Consider the following 15,277-nt stretch of genomic DNA (forward strand, 5'->3'; position numbering starts at 1 on the left):
TTATCCCCCTCCCGCCCCAACTTCTTCTCTGGGCTAGAAACTCATGAGCTCTTTTATGTTCTGAGAAGTCTGGAATCTGGGTGCAAATTAAAGTGAGGCCGAGGAAAGATGAAAGACAAGAAAAATAGAAGGGGGAGGAGCAAAGATGAAGAGTCCAAAGAAGGCAATGGATGGAGTGGGTGTCCTGAGATTCCTAGTATCTTTGTGCATAAACATATGGCACAAGTATAAACACACACACTCACACATATATTGACAGAGACTAGAGGCTCACGGTCAGAGAGAAGGTGGGGCCATTGCCCATAGTCTCTGAAAGTGCTTAGTAGAGTCTATAGGTCGGAGGGGCAAGGAGATTATCTCTAAGACAGAAACACTCATTTTCTCATTAGAAAATTACATATACAAACACACATGCATGTGTGCGTGTGAATGCATGCACACTTGCATGCATACATGTTCTGCATCATCCAATAGACAACCATGGAGAAACACGGTGCTGTAAGCATGGCTGTGAATGAGCAGCAGGTGTTGCCATGGTGCACAGCCTGCTGCAACTAAAGAGACCCCATGCGGACACTTCCTCCAGCGTCAGTATCGACGACACTGAGCACAGGGTCTGTTCTCACTGTGTGGACAATTGTGTGCACACACGGGCTTGCATCTTACTTTCCGTGGTTGCTTCATCTGTCGATTCTGCTTCCTCCTAATAGGCAAGCAGAGCCGAAAGACATCCAGAGGTACGGCACACAGGCTCACAGCCGGAAGACACATGGAGTCTGGCAGCCTTGACTCTGCTTCTGGCTCAGCCCCCAGCAACTGTGTGCACTAGTCACTCCCTGGGCTTCTCTGCCCTCTTACTTTGCACACCTTTAAAATGGGTTTAATCTTCTTGTCCTGGGAATGTAGATGGCTGAATGCATAAAAACTACTTGAAACTGAGTAAGGATTTTAAGGGCTCACAGCGTCTGATGGTCATCCCTCAGGATTCCTATTTCCCCCTGTTTTCCTCATTCATCATTCTTCACTTTCCCCTGCTATTTATCTTGATAAGCCGTTCTAAAGCCCTTTCAGAATAGAGTGTAATATAACTATATGCATAAGTGAGATAGCATGCTAGACAGCAGATGGGATAACGTTTTCAAAAGATAGCAGTACAACAGTAGGATTTTTATCATTCCCACTTCCACCTCCCTTCCTCATGTATTGCTTGTCTTTCCCAATGGAAGCGTCAAACGGTAAAATCCCTCATACACATATTGATTACCGATTAATTAGCAAAACCCTTTATACCGTGGTTTACTAAACCTAAGTCCATGAACTCTCCCTGCTTATCTGACATAATATTTGGTTGTGTCTACACTGGATTGGTTTGAATGAGAACGGCTCACATAGGCTCCTACATGTAAATGCTTGGTCCCCAGGTGGTGGCACTGTTCACAAAATATGGCCCCGTTGAGGGAGGTGTGCTGGTGTGGGTGGGTTTAGAGGTTTCAAAAGCCTGTGCCATTTTCAGTTAGATCTCTCTGTTTTATGATTGTTGCCTAAAGATGTAGGCTCTCAGCTAACGCTTCGCACCATGCCTGCCTGTTTGCGGCCATGCTTCTCATCGTGATGTTCATGGACTCACTCACCTTCTGAAACCGTGAGCTCCAATAAACTCTTTCTTCTGTAAGTCACCTTGGTCAGGGTGTCTCACCACTCAATAGAAAAATATCTAAGACACACATGTATAATTTCTCTTGGAAGAAGGTTCTCTCTATTCATTCAATCCTGTAAGGGCTTTATGAGCACCTAAGACCCCAAAGCTTCACTAAAACCTGTGCTCTGTTTTGACTCCATCTTACCAAGAAACTGGCTTGGGGACCATAGGCAAGGCGTGCTGTCTTCCTGATCTCAGTTTTCTCACTTCTGAATCAGGATGCTGCGCTTCCTGCCACGACACCAACGGCGGGGAAGAGGGGGAGCACTGATTCTTACCTCCAGGTCCCGTAGCACAGGATGGTCTTCAATCCCTGGGAACAGCACCCGCATCGTGTAGGTCCTGTAGTCCAGGAAGGGAATCCCAGCTCCGTCCAGGTCACTGGTGAGCTCATGGATATCTGTCTGCAGCTCTGCAAAAGCTGGCACAATGAGAAGCCCATGAGGGGCCTGTGGTGACAGCTCACTAGGTAACACGCTTGCCTTGCAAATATGAAGACCTGGCTTTGAGCCTTATCTCAAAAAAAAAAAATTCCCGGGCATGGTAGTACACACCTGTAAGCCTAGCGTTCAGGCCATGGAGTCAGGAGGATCCTGGTACTCCCTAGCCAGCTAGGCTACCCCAGGGTAGTGACAGGGAGAACTCCAGGCCAGTGACAGACCCTGGTTTAAAAAACAAGGTGGGCAGAGCCTGAAGAAAAACAGCTGAGAATTTTGTGAGATGCTAGGGCCAGTGGATGAGGGCCAGCCTGAGAGTTACCTCTCTAAGAATGCTCACAACCATCACCCTGGTTCCTGGGGGTGTTATCTAGGGACCTGTGCAGGCAAGAATGACAGGGCTAGATGGCATCAGTGTGGGAGAAAGCTTGTCTGGAGCCTCAAGTCTTTCAAATAGCAAAGGGATGGAAAGCTACCCTCAGACATAATGCTATAGGGATCAAAAGGTTTGCAACGTCTGTCGGGAAGGGAAATATAAAAAGGCAGGAGGACAGAGGGGACAGGACAGAGAGATTAGCCTATGCTTAGTGCTGCACTTTGAATTGAGTTTTCTTAGCAAAGCCAAGAACAATAAAAAAAAAGTTTGAACATCCAATTCTAGATCATGTAATTCTCAGAAACCAAGGCTTGGGCAGAGGTCCGGCCACTCTAACTTATATCTTCTGCATGGATATGAAGGCTTACCTTTGACCTTCCTGCACCAATGCAATGCTATCTGGTGGGTTATAATTGTCTGTGAGGGCAGCTTAGACCTCCAGATGGATACAGTCACAAGGCCCCAGCTGGCCGCAAGGAAAATCTGGCGTGCAGTACAGCCCAGAGCCAACACTGGCATACTCCATCCTGGCACAATGCCCCCTGAGGCCATCCTCTGCTACCTAAGAGCTGCAGCTGTCAGTCCTGCTAAAGGATGGCGTTCTCCTTCATGCATGCCCCCCCACATCTGCATACATGCATGTATAAACATACATGCACACACATGAGCAGATTGCATTGGCACACGCTGACAAAGAACAAGTTGTGATTGTTGCCTAACCAATGTTTATTTTCATTTATATAAACTTAAGACTAGGGGGAAAGGGTAGTTGGTGGGTTCAGAAGGGACACACAAGCTCTAAGGGCTCTAGGGACATCAAAGAGCAAGCCCATTACCTAATGGTACATGGTGACATATAAGCATGACACAAGTACCCTGAACTGCACACGGGGTCCTGCATTGTCCCTTTTGGTGGCTATGGCAAACTGACGTGAGGTCTGTGGGTTTCCATGAGTCTCGATGCCAGGAGAGCCCTGGTAAGGATGGGGGCTCAGCTGGACATTAGCAGATCGCAGCCTTTTCTGGTGCTCCCTTTCCATGGCCTTGCTCCCCATTCTGTTACGTGGATGCTGGGGTTCTTGTCAAGCAGTGATGCAAGAGGCAGAAGCCCAAATGCTTCTGAACGCACTCCAATGCATGCGAGCAACTGTGTGTTCCTAAAGGGGGCCAGGAGACCTCTGTGGCATGCACCGTCGCCACAGCCTAACAAACATGTATTGACGGTTCATCTTAATTGCTAGCTTGAGTGGACTGAGAAGTACCTAGGAGATTAGTGAGGCTTATCTCTGGGTGTGTCTGTAAGGGCATTTTCAGAGACAGTGAGATAGTAATTATTGATGGATTGACTCATCCTTTGATGGATTCATAATATGATGTTGCTGTTGGGAAGGCATCGATTTATGGAAGGTGAGGCCTGGGATCACTGGAGTGTGGGGCTGTTCTCGGGACTGTGTATTGCCTGGGTCCCTTTCTGTTTCTGCTCTGCTTTGCTTCCTGTCAGCTGTCAGTTTAGCGCTCTACCATGCTCCGCCTATCTATGATGGATGAACCTTCCGAAACCATGAGAAAAGAAGCCCTCCTTTAAGTTGGTTTGGTTGGGTCATTCGATCAGTGTTCTAAACTGACCAACACACTTGTGCATAACCAGAGTAAAGAACACATATCTGTGTGTGTGTGTGTGTGTAAGTGGGGAGGAGTGGGGTGCACATGTTTGAGTGTCTGCCTGTTTTAACTTATATAAGGGTGTGCAAGCATGTCAGTGAGGAATCAGAATGGAAATGTGTGCTTGCACACATGTATGCCAATATAACCAAAGCTCAGGGCTACGCTGGCGTATTCTAGTGTAGGTGTGGGTAGCTTCCTGGCTGACAGTGAAATCTCCACACAAACCCTTGCCCTGAGCCCAAGCTGCCTCATAAACACACAGAAGTCGCCTTGGCATCCTGGAAAGTGCCCCCATGCTCAACTCCTTTGCAGTAAGATGCCTCCTTCCTCCCAGTATCATAAGGGTCCCCAGCCAGAAGCCATGGTCCCATTGGGACTCCAGAGGTTTTCTGCCCGCTGAGCCTTTCTTTCCCAAGGAGCATCTAGAGGAGCTTGGCACCCCCACCCCCCACTCCCTTCAGCTGCCTCCTTCTGATTGGGCTGCTTCACTGTCCAGGAGGAAAAGGAGGGAGTCAGGTTTGATGGGTCTGCAGTTTCCTTTAAGTCACCCGGCGCCTCCAACATTCAAAGCCTCACGCCTGCCACACATAAAAGAGATTCTAATCACTACACCTAATTAGAGGGAAGAGTACATTGCAGAGAAAAAAATTAAGCAGTGTAAATATAATAAAAGGCAGTAATTAACAGTCCCACAAGGCAGATGTCGGGATGACAGCTGAAGGATGCAGAGATGCATTGGATCCTTGTCCCCATCAAAAGAGGCGGAGCTTCACCAGCGGAAACCTGTATGATGCTGGAGCCCAGGTACAGGGCTGGATTAACACTGGGTATATACAACCCACTGAGAGACAGTTCAGTTCCTTCCTCACAGAACGGGCTTACAGAAGGATGTCCCGGGGTTCTATGAGTCTGCGAGCTAAGCTGCCTTATTGGGTTTGACACCGCTGATCTCCCTTCATGGTGGCTCGGGTACATTTTTCAAATATGAGCTGTGAAACACTCTTCCTTTGAAATCACAGATCAACCCCACAGAATTCCCTTCCTGCTGATAGAAGAAAACTTCTTCTAACGGGATTGCTTGCATGTATCATGTGGAGACAACCCCAGGTCCTCCCTGGAGGAGACTGGCAACTCCCATCCCCTGCTACCAGAGTTCTGAATCTGGACAGTGTTCTTTGTGTATAGATGATCTCAGCAGCATATCTGGATGGAGTGGGGAGAAAACCAGAGGTAGATTGCTAGATGGTGTTTTGGGTTTGGAACCCAGGCTATGCTCAGACTGGCAGAAAGGTTCTGCAGCTCGAATACCCAGCCTGTGAGGTCACCCAGTGCAGCCCAGCTTGCTGGCCTGTGAATGGGAGGCACACACATAGGTAGCCACACACACACACCCTGACTCACACAAATACATACATGTATACACACAACCTCCATCCCTGCCTGCTATATCTAGCTAGCTGGCCTGTAAATGAAAGACATGAACACATGTGTATTTTTACACACATAACTACCACTCACTGCAGTTCCACCAGCTGGCTAATGAACTTACACACATGTATATAACCTTCAGCACTGTCAAATGCTGCCCAGGCTTATTGGTGTTGTAAAGAGGCACATATGTGTATATACATACATACATAGTCTTACATATGTTTACATGCATACATAACCTCTAACGCTGCCCAGCCTGCTTGCTTGTTTGTATGTGACAAGTATACATGCGTGCACACACAGACTCCACACCAGGCACCAGCACCTGGACACTTCGTACCTTCTTTGCACTCCAGGGCCACACGGGACTCAAGGTTGTCCATCTGCATCTGTAGTCGCTTCAGCGTGAGGTCGCTTTCTCGGGACTTGCGTTTGTAGGCGATGAGGACTGCCACGATGAAGATGATGAGGAGACCCCCAGCCACTGCGATGCTGATGATGGCGGGCAGGCTGAGCGGGCTGTCCGGGGCAATGTACACCATCCCAGGGGAATACTCCATGCCACCCACCCGTGCCTGCGGACACAGAGAACAGAGGGGTGGTAGCAAGGCAGACTGGGGAAGAGTTCTAAGTCAGAAGGGAAACGTGATTGTCAGTGAGAAGCCCCCCATACACACACCCCATCAGAAAAATAGAAGAGAGAGCATGGACATCAGAGACCACCCTTCCGCTAGAAAGTGTGCCCATCTCTCAGGAGGACACAGTCATCATAAGGGAACAGCTCACTACTGCAGTGCAAACACAGTGATATAACACCAACAGCTGGCTTCCCTGAGACTTGTCCTGCCTTCAGGTTGAGAACTAAGACACAGAAATGGCATCATGGACCACCGTACACCAATACGATCCTTGTCTTAACAGGATCCTTCTTGGTCCTAACAGACAGAACATGACTCTGTTTAATGATTTGCCCTTGTTGTACCAGCCAGGACAGAGGGAGTGACCCGAGAAGCTGGCTAGTGGGACAGGCACCTGGGAATGGTCTGGGTGAGCTGGGAGGGAAGCTGACAGTGGGCAGAAGTCTCCGGTAGCCTAGCTACAGCCGAGCCACTCCCACCCAGCATCCCTCAAGCCCCATCCGCACACAATGGGATCTCAGTGGCCTCACCATCACTTTGTGCCTGCCGATGAGGTTGGGAGACTCGCAGAGCAGCTGAACATCGGACACTGTCACGGTGCACGGCTTCTCCCCAACTAGCACGGTATAGTTCAGCTTCACATTGCCTCCCGCCACTGGTGGGATCAGGTTCTTGCCCTAAGCAGACAGGAAAGCCCCCATTTTCAACCTGAGTCAGGACCTTAGCTGCTGGTGACTTCCATGGCTTCCTAACCATTATGCCATCTTATGGATGAACTGGGAAAGAGGCCGTCATCAGTGAGAAGTCCTAAGAATTGGTACATGTGTTAGATGTTCTGTGTTAGGAATTTGGTCCCCTATACTGTAAGAGATAATGGGGCTTTAAAGATGTGGGACTTAATGGAAGACCATGACTTCCCACATCTTAAAGGTCCCTCCTGGTTCCCTTGTTACATGTATGTGCTCCTGATAGAAGGTCTTCATGAGATCCGAGACTATTACTGGTCTTCCATTTTCCAGAACAATGAGCAAGTTGGCTGTTTTTTCCTTTATAAGTACCCAGCATCAAGTGTTTTGTGACAACAGCAGACAACAGATTATATATTAAATATCCAGTCTTTCTCCCAGTAAGAAATCAGTAATTGATAATTAAAGTGCTATGAAAACATATTTGGAATACCTTTAGGATGATGGGGGTGCCAGGCTTGAGCTCCAGGATTCCTGAGGGACTGAAAGCCTCAAACACAGGGTTAGGATAGTAGGTGAAGTTGGTCTTGTTGAGAATTAGCAGAGACTGGACATTGTCTAGGATGAAACCAAATTCTTCAGGCCTCTCAGTGAGATCTGACTGGTGGTTAGGACCCAGGGCAAGGGCTGGAGCCTGGCAGGTCATCTCAGTAGCATTGAGGACCTCACAGATCTGTAGGAGTCAGAGGGGACCATGAGAAATACCTCCTGGGTGCCATTGGTACTACATGGGGTTTTATATGCTACTGGGGAGGAGAGCACCAGGTCACACTGTTGGCTGCTCACAGATCCCACCCTGAAGCTGTCTCCTATCTCTGACGTTGCCCAGAGTGAATATGGCAGTGACTAGGTATTTTCTAAACTGGGTAAAAATTGGTAGGGTGAGAACAAAACCCAGTGAACTGTGGAAGTGATTGGTCTTTCAGGCCTACAGCCCCAAAAGCTAAAAATATGGTCATGCCAACTCCCTTATCCCACCAACCCAGGATGTGGAGATGTCCCATGCCTCCATGAGTCATTGTATGTAGGCAAGGCCCTGCCAAGGGACTCACATTGATGTGTTCTTTCCCTCCATGCTTGGCACGGATCTGGGGGTTCTGTATGAGGTCCAGGTGAGTTCCCCAGACAGCGATAGGTGTGTTCCCACTGCCCAGAAAGAAAGAAAAGAGAGTGTGAACCACAGCCATAGGAGATGCAATGGCCATGACAAAATGGTTATCAGAGTAAGCTATGACAATAAGGATGAGGAAGCGAGTTGTGTCCTTGGAGACAAGAATGAAAAAGTCCCTCAGAAGCCCAGAGAGAAGATAGTGGGTACCAGATACCCATATTGTTCCTTGATGAGTTGTTTATAACACACCCAGGTTACAGCAGGGGCCTTAGTTCACCTAGGCTCCCAGCCTGGAGCCTGCTGTTTCATCCCTGGAGCCTCCTCTCCTGGTCCTCACCACTTTTGGTCTTGTTCTACAACAATGGTCCCCAGCAGAACCTCCAGTGTCTAAGCACATCTGTTTTCCATGGCAACTGTGCTTGACGTTTCCTCCTTGGTGGCTTCAGTCCACCCGAGACCTATGAAAGCCATGGCCCAAGCCCAGACACCTCTTCCTGGGTTACCAGTGTGACCTGCTCTGAGACTCCAGTCTCCAGTGCCCTGGAGTGACATAGGACACAGATAAGGTGAATGCAGGTGATTCACCTCAGTATGGCCTTTCAGAGGATGCTACGCTCTGTGCCCAGCAAAGCTGAGAGGCTGGTGGGGAGGATGGGCAGTCCCGTGTTTGGCTATGTCCTTCTTGGAGTAGAATGAGGAACGGCTTGCTTGCTAGCCAGCTGAGTGTCATTGGCAAACATCCTGCTGTCTAAAGTAGAGCGTTGTAGGTAAACTACTTCTAGGCTTTAGTGGCTAGGATTCTCTGTGCTCACATGGGTTTTGATCCATCTGTCTACTTTCCGATCTTTAAATTCCCATTACTTTCCTCTCCATTGAGTGTGTCTTGCATGCACTCACGAGCTCACATGCACACATATAATTCCCGGTGTGCCTGTGGGATTCCTTCTACACACAGCACAGTCCAGGTGAGTTTCTGTATCTAACCTCCTTGCCCCCAGATTTCCCAACTGCTAATTCTGCACACAGTAGAAAATGATCCCATCATTGTCTCCAAACAACACTTATAGGAAGCTCAAATCCACACACTGTGCAAAGGTCACCCCATCCCCTGATTTCTTTAACCTAAGCAAAGATGCTGGCAGTCTAGAAAGTGTGTCCAACCTCCCTCATGGAAGGAACATGACTTGGGGTACTGGTGAGTGCCCGGAAGATGACACCTTTATTTCTGAGAAGGGAAACCGAATTCAATAAGGCCATGAATGTCCCCAAGTATCACTGCCTAGCTTCTTGAGTGAGTCACAAAGGCCTGTGCCACCTCCCTGAATCACCAGGCTCTGAGACCAAGGCCTGACATGGCTCTGAAAGGCTGTTTCCCCTTCATGCCTTGGCTAAGGACAGCCAATGGCCTTTCTCATCCCAGCAGTCAGGGCTGGTTCTCTCTGGTCTTCAAGCAGAGAGTGGCCAACTATTTTTGTGAAGGGCCAGGCAGTAAATATTTCAGACTCCACAGGCCATATGGTCTCTGTCACAGTTACTCAAGTCTGTGCAGTCATGAGAACACAATACAACCAGTGAGTAGAGCCCTGTGCCAATAAAATTTTATTTATAAAAATTCAGGCAACCAGTCAGATATGACCTTCAGTTCCCTAGTTTAAGTTTAGCCCCCTAGACTAGACTTGCCCCTGCCTCAGTCAGAGCAGAGCACGTCTTTATTATGTTTTCACAAACTTCTCCAGTCCTGGGAGCCCTCCTGTCTGGAGCTGACTGTGGGGAGCACTGAGCAAGGGACTGGTGGACAATAAGATGCTGTGCTGTTAAGGTCATCTGTTAGGTAAGCCACAGAGACTAAGCCTGTTCTTTCTGACCCTAAGTGTTCACTGTATTTTGTATGCAGCCCAGAACAGTGGCTTCCCAGTGATTTCCAGGGGCCCTCACAGAAAGGACAGCCTCTGTGGGGCTTTCTCATCCTGATAAGTCCTCCAGGCTTGGAAGAGTGGACACAGTCAGGTGCCTGCAGCTCCTTCTCCACACTGTTACACCCTAGAGGTCCTGTAGTCTCTCAATACCTAGGAAAATCCTCCAAAGCTAGATACCCAGGAGGAGCCAGGGCTTGCCCTGGGTGAGTTACTGAACTGCTGGACTCCCAGCCTGGGTTCTCCCTAGGGCAGGGTCACATGTCCTCTTTCATCTCCTGTGTCATTTTGCTTAGTATATTTGTATTGGGTGCTGGGGAAGCAGCGAGGAATAGGAACCAGGCTCTGCCTGGTTGAGTCTGTTATTTGAGAGGAACAAAGGCAATCAGGTACCAGGGCTGGGAAAAGGCCTCAGTCTTCCAGGTCACTGGGATTCATAGGCTCAAGTCAGCATGTTTTGTATCTTGGACTCTTGAGAGCTGAGAAAGAGAAACTGAAGCCTAGAGGGGGAGGCAGAGGGGATGGGTCCTCCTACCTGACAATGCTCCACTCTGGCTCAATACGCACGATGGTGGGATCCTCCACATACTGAAAGACAAGGTCCTGTCGGATCCTGGCCCTGTCCACCTGCACGGTCACCTTCATGTCCAGCACCTCATCGGAAGACGTAGTGTTACAGATAATGTAGGTTGGCGAGCGCCTGGAGGGGAAAGCAGAGCACGGGCCTTCAGGGTTGTGGTAGTCAGTCCCTTCCTAGATGCATCAGGTTTCACAGAAGTACAGGGTAGACACTGTCACAGACAGAAAGCTCACGAACTATGGATGAGGACCAACCTTTTTAAAGGCGCCTCTGAGCCCAGCTTCCAAAGATGCCTGGTGTTTGGACTGTCCTTAACCATAGCCCTCGGCCCAATTTTAGTAAAGATCTAGCTACGCAAGTCTGCTGAGGTTCTTCCCTTCATGTCTCATCCCGGTTTGCCTGCGGTGACAATCCTCTGAAGAGAGTTTGGGGGGAATCAGCTCCTTGCCACCTCCTCCCGGTAACTCTGAGTCCTGAACCCAGTTTTAACCATACTTGCTGCACTGGGCTTGAGCTCTGCCTCTGCCCTCTTAGGAGACTCAGTCCTACGGCAGCTGCTTTGAGCAAAGTTATCCTAACCACCCTCACGGAGTAATGGCTTCTTGGATAGCAGGAAGGCAAGACTCTGAATCTGTCACAGTTCTTGTCATAATCTACTCTAGGAACACCTACCTGTCCCTGGGGACTTGGGCTTAGATTGGTTACATCTCTCACAGCACTCCTTGGATGGACTCCCTGTGGCCCCTACTCCAAGCTCCTGGTTAGGTAAGGTGAATTCCTTTCGGCTGCAGAGCCCAGATAGGCAGAGGGAGGAAGGCTTCTGGCCCTTGTTGGCTCAGCCTTGACCTTCGGGCATCACCTGCTTAGAGCACATGAGGTGCTCCTAGGCAGCTCCCAGCAGGAGAGGCACTGCCCCTTGAAGGGGCATCACATGCCGGTCCCAAGCTGGATGCTCAGTGGTACCCTCGTCCTCTGCAAAGGCTACATCCTAGGACACCAGACTGAACGGTGGACAGCAGCGTGACACCTCCCCCACTTTCCAGGGAAGGTGGGTCTAACCTCCCCTAAAGAGAGGAAGAGTGACGGCTTATGGAGGGCCTTGTAAAAGTCAGTCTGGGGAAGGGAAAGTTTCTGTTCATCTCTGGGGGATCCCGCATTTCCCTCCCAGGAGGCTCACCTGTCTGGACCCTCACTGGGCCCAGGAGTTACCTGTGGAAGAGGCATGGCTGGCTCCCAAACATCACCACCACATTGCTGCCTGCATTCAGGTTCGTGCCTGTGATGGTGACCTGTGTGCCCCCAGACATGGGTCCCCGACTGGGCTTCAGGTCTGCAAGAGTCAGGGTCTGCAGAGACAAAAAGAGAACTGAGGCATGCTGGGATAGGTGGAGGAGGCTGGTTCAGGCCTCGGGCAGTGTCCCATGCCCTACTGAAGAGCCACCATCTAGCACCGACTCCTGTGGCCTCTGAGGGCTGTTTTGTATTCTTGTGAGAATAGAGCTTTCATATCCGCATGAATTATAGTGGCCACGAGAGGTGCTGTGTATGGATTTTTGTTTTTTGTGACAGCCTTTATCTCTAGTGATACAGACATATGTATATCTTTAATTATCCAGTCCGTGATTTTTTTTTTAAATGGCTACTCTTATCTGTTTCGCGGATGGGATTCAGAGGGCTTAGCTAAGTTCTCCAAGGTCACATGGACCAAAAGAACTGCAGGTGAGACCTGACGCCAGCTCTGGTCTCCAATCACTTCTTCGATAGACAGAGAAGGAGACCTGCCATTCCCAAAGGTCTCCCTGGGAAACCCATCCAGTGATCAGAGAGCCTGGGGCCTGTGAGGACCTTGCAAGGCCTGTCAAGCTCCCTGCCCTGACTGGAGGTGAGGAGAGGGCTGGGGTAGGGGTAGGGGAGCAGAGCCCCAGACAGCAGGGGATTTGAAGTTGCAGTTTGTTCTTTCATTAGCATTTTAATGGAAAAACTTTCCCTGGTCCCAGGTGAGAAGCTTGTATCTGCATTTAAATGAAGATTTCTCTTTCTTTTCCCCCAGCCACAGCCCCTAAAAGAACTCTGTGCTGAGGTTGAACCCCCTGGGCTCACAGACCAAGCTTACTCTCTCTCAGGAGGCCTCCTGTGGGGGCCAGCAAACCCACCCCAGAGAAGGGCACACTGGGGGCATTCACCTGGAGACACTCATTGACCTTGACTCTATGTTCCTTGGCCAGGTTTGAAGTCCTGGCTTTGTGATTGAGCAGCCAAGGACCAGGGACTATTGGTATCATGCTGTGTGACTCTGGGCAAAATAGTCAACTCCTCTGGTCACACAATTGGGAACTAAGCCCCAAAGTGGTTGTTATCTTCAGGGTCCATGATGGTTTTCTTGTTCAATAAACTACAGTCATAAGCTATTTCCAAAGTGTGTCTTGGCCCCACTGACGACACCCCCACCCTGAGTCCGTCTGCTGGGGTCCAGTGCCTCCGGGGCTATGGGGAAAGATCCAGAGTCAAACCTGGGAAGGACCAGTGCTTGCCTGATGGCAGTGGTGTTGAGGTGGGGACTGGCTGGAAGAGGTCTGCTCCGGGTGTGAGGGAGTGTTATGGAAACATGTTTTAGACTTGTGAGAAACTATTAATTATTCAAGTCATGCTTCATAAATATTTCACGGTGGGTTTGCACGGGAAATCAAAGTCTGAATTATTTGCCAGCTCTTCACTTGGCTCCACGAACGAACAGACTAGAAGGGAGAGGGAGAAGGAGCATTCCCAGCATGGAGACCTCCTGGGACAGAGCGGGTGGCGGGCCAGGCGCCTGATCTGGGCTCTGACATTCATGTGACTAACCCACACATCAGAGCCTGGGTTGATTTGTGGGAAGAAACGGAAGGAAACCCAAGTTTGTCCCTGAAGCAGGAGAGTGGAGCAGAGGGTAAGGCCTGGGACATGCAAGACTGCAAAATTAGTAAGGGAGAAAAACCTGTTAGCAAAGAGGAAGGCTGGGAACATCACCAGCAACTGGGGGTGACTCAGACTGTGGAGTCCCCAGTACAGGCACAGGGCACCAGTGTCTGTAGGTGATCCGTGCACTATTATAATACTAACACCCCCTCCTTCCATCTGTGGAGACTTGAACCCCTGAGATACATGAAACTGGGAGAAGAATTAAAACTAACAGAGCAGGTGTGAGAAAGCCCAAATGACCCCCAAAGCCTGTGAAATGAGACATAAAAGTCACGCAGTGGGCTCTGGGCTCAGCTTGTAAACTTTCTCCCTGCCCCAGACAGCTTCCGCCCTTGAAAATGTATCATTTTCTAATCACCTACTTCTGCCGCTATCCACGTCTGTCCAACTCTTGGTTCCAGGGCCTAAAGGTCTGGAAATCACTCTGGATGGACACCAAGAAAGGGCCCCCAGCACACCCCAGAGCTTTAGAAACCCCCAGAGGAGTCTGGGGAAAGCTATCCCAGAACCCCATGGGAGAGTTGTCTTCTCCCCACAAACCTCTTAGCCGAGAGGAAGGCAATGAGGACTCCAGGCTACTCCGACGCATGATCAGGTGAGTCTGTTGTTTCCCTTGACCCTGTGCGACTCATGGCAACCTCTGCTTTTCATTTCCACTGGGAAATATCTAGCCTCCAAGATTCCACCCCTAAGTGAACACGGGGCAGAGGAAGGGGCTGAGGTCCCCAGCATTTCTCCTCCCTGAATTTCTACCCTAGAGGGTATGTGGTACCAGGCTATTTCCTTAGAAGAACCCTTCAACTAGGAAAGTGACATAGGTCATTGAGCAAAGGACCAGGGCGCTTGCCTTGTAGCAATTACTTTCATAATTCCTCATGGCCTCTTTACTCCTACTGCCTCCCCTCCTCGTTCCCCTCTCCACTCCTGTCTTTGGGTGTGAGCCCATGGGTCAGTTTTATGCTAGGGAAAACACTGGCCAGGCAAGTTCTTCATGGAAGTCAGAGGCCCACTTGGACACACACTGCCTGCCCACTGCCTGAATACCCACACTTAAGTACACCTTATTCCACGGTAGACACTATCCTGCAGGCCTACCTGTGTTTTCCTGAGTGGGAGGAGAAAAAAAAACATGCCAGCTGATAAACAGTCATCAGAAAGAAAGAAGAAGAAGCAGAAGGGAGGAAAGAGAGATGGAGGGATAAAGGAGGAAGACTTTCTAATGTCAGCCACCTGGGCTCTCTGAAGATCTAAAGTGGAAAATGGAAGGATCGAGGCCAGGAGATTTCTCCCCCTTCCCCACAGCTGTGAGCCAGGCGGCTTTGCTTTGCAAGCCTGGAGGGTTCAGGAGGGACTTGAGTAACTTGAGTGGTTGGGGTGAGGCCGGGGTGAAGTTATGGGAAGGAGACTGGGGATGGGAGGGACGGGAGGTGGGGTCAGGATGTGAAAGGGGAAATAGAGGAGGCCTATAGGTGGGATTAGGTCCAGGACAGGAGAAAAGGAGGTAAAGAAGGTCCTGAGATGTCAGTGGATGGGTGGGAAAAGAATATAGGCTGCTCATGATAGCATAAGGTCTAAAAGGGGGTAGGGGCAGATAGCGGGGCATAGTGGTGAGCGTGGTTAACATAGAAAATAGCACCACATGAGATGGAGATTATATGATTATCACCATACCATGAATGACACACAAATATCATTTTCATTTTACAAATGAAGGAACTGAGGC

The 15,277-nt window shown here is 49.6% G+C and overlaps 1 protein-coding gene across 2 annotated transcripts in view; it reads right to left on the reverse strand.

Moving 5' to 3' along the window:
* Nucleotides 1-15,277, reverse strand: part of Plxna4 (plexin A4) — a 452,981-nt gene that overhangs the window by 47,678 nt on the left and 390,026 nt on the right. For both annotated transcript variants that reach the window (XM_075953914.1, XM_075953915.1), the window contains exons 15-21: nucleotides 11,806-11,942; nucleotides 10,552-10,716; nucleotides 8,045-8,138; nucleotides 7,426-7,665; nucleotides 6,777-6,923; nucleotides 5,949-6,183; nucleotides 1,978-2,120 (exon numbers count right to left, since the gene is read on the reverse strand). In XM_075953914.1, the coding sequence (XP_075810029.1) occupies nucleotides 1,978-2,120; nucleotides 5,949-6,183; nucleotides 6,777-6,923; nucleotides 7,426-7,665; nucleotides 8,045-8,138; nucleotides 10,552-10,716; nucleotides 11,806-11,942 (1,161 nt within the window). The remainder of the gene's footprint in view (nucleotides 1-1,977; nucleotides 2,121-5,948; nucleotides 6,184-6,776; nucleotides 6,924-7,425; nucleotides 7,666-8,044; nucleotides 8,139-10,551; nucleotides 10,717-11,805; nucleotides 11,943-15,277) is intronic.

The sequence above is a fragment of the Microtus pennsylvanicus genome, chromosome 19 (genome assembly GCF_037038515.1).
Source record: "Microtus pennsylvanicus isolate mMicPen1 chromosome 19, mMicPen1.hap1, whole genome shotgun sequence".
Classification (NCBI taxonomy): domain Eukaryota; kingdom Metazoa; phylum Chordata; class Mammalia; order Rodentia; family Cricetidae; genus Microtus; species Microtus pennsylvanicus.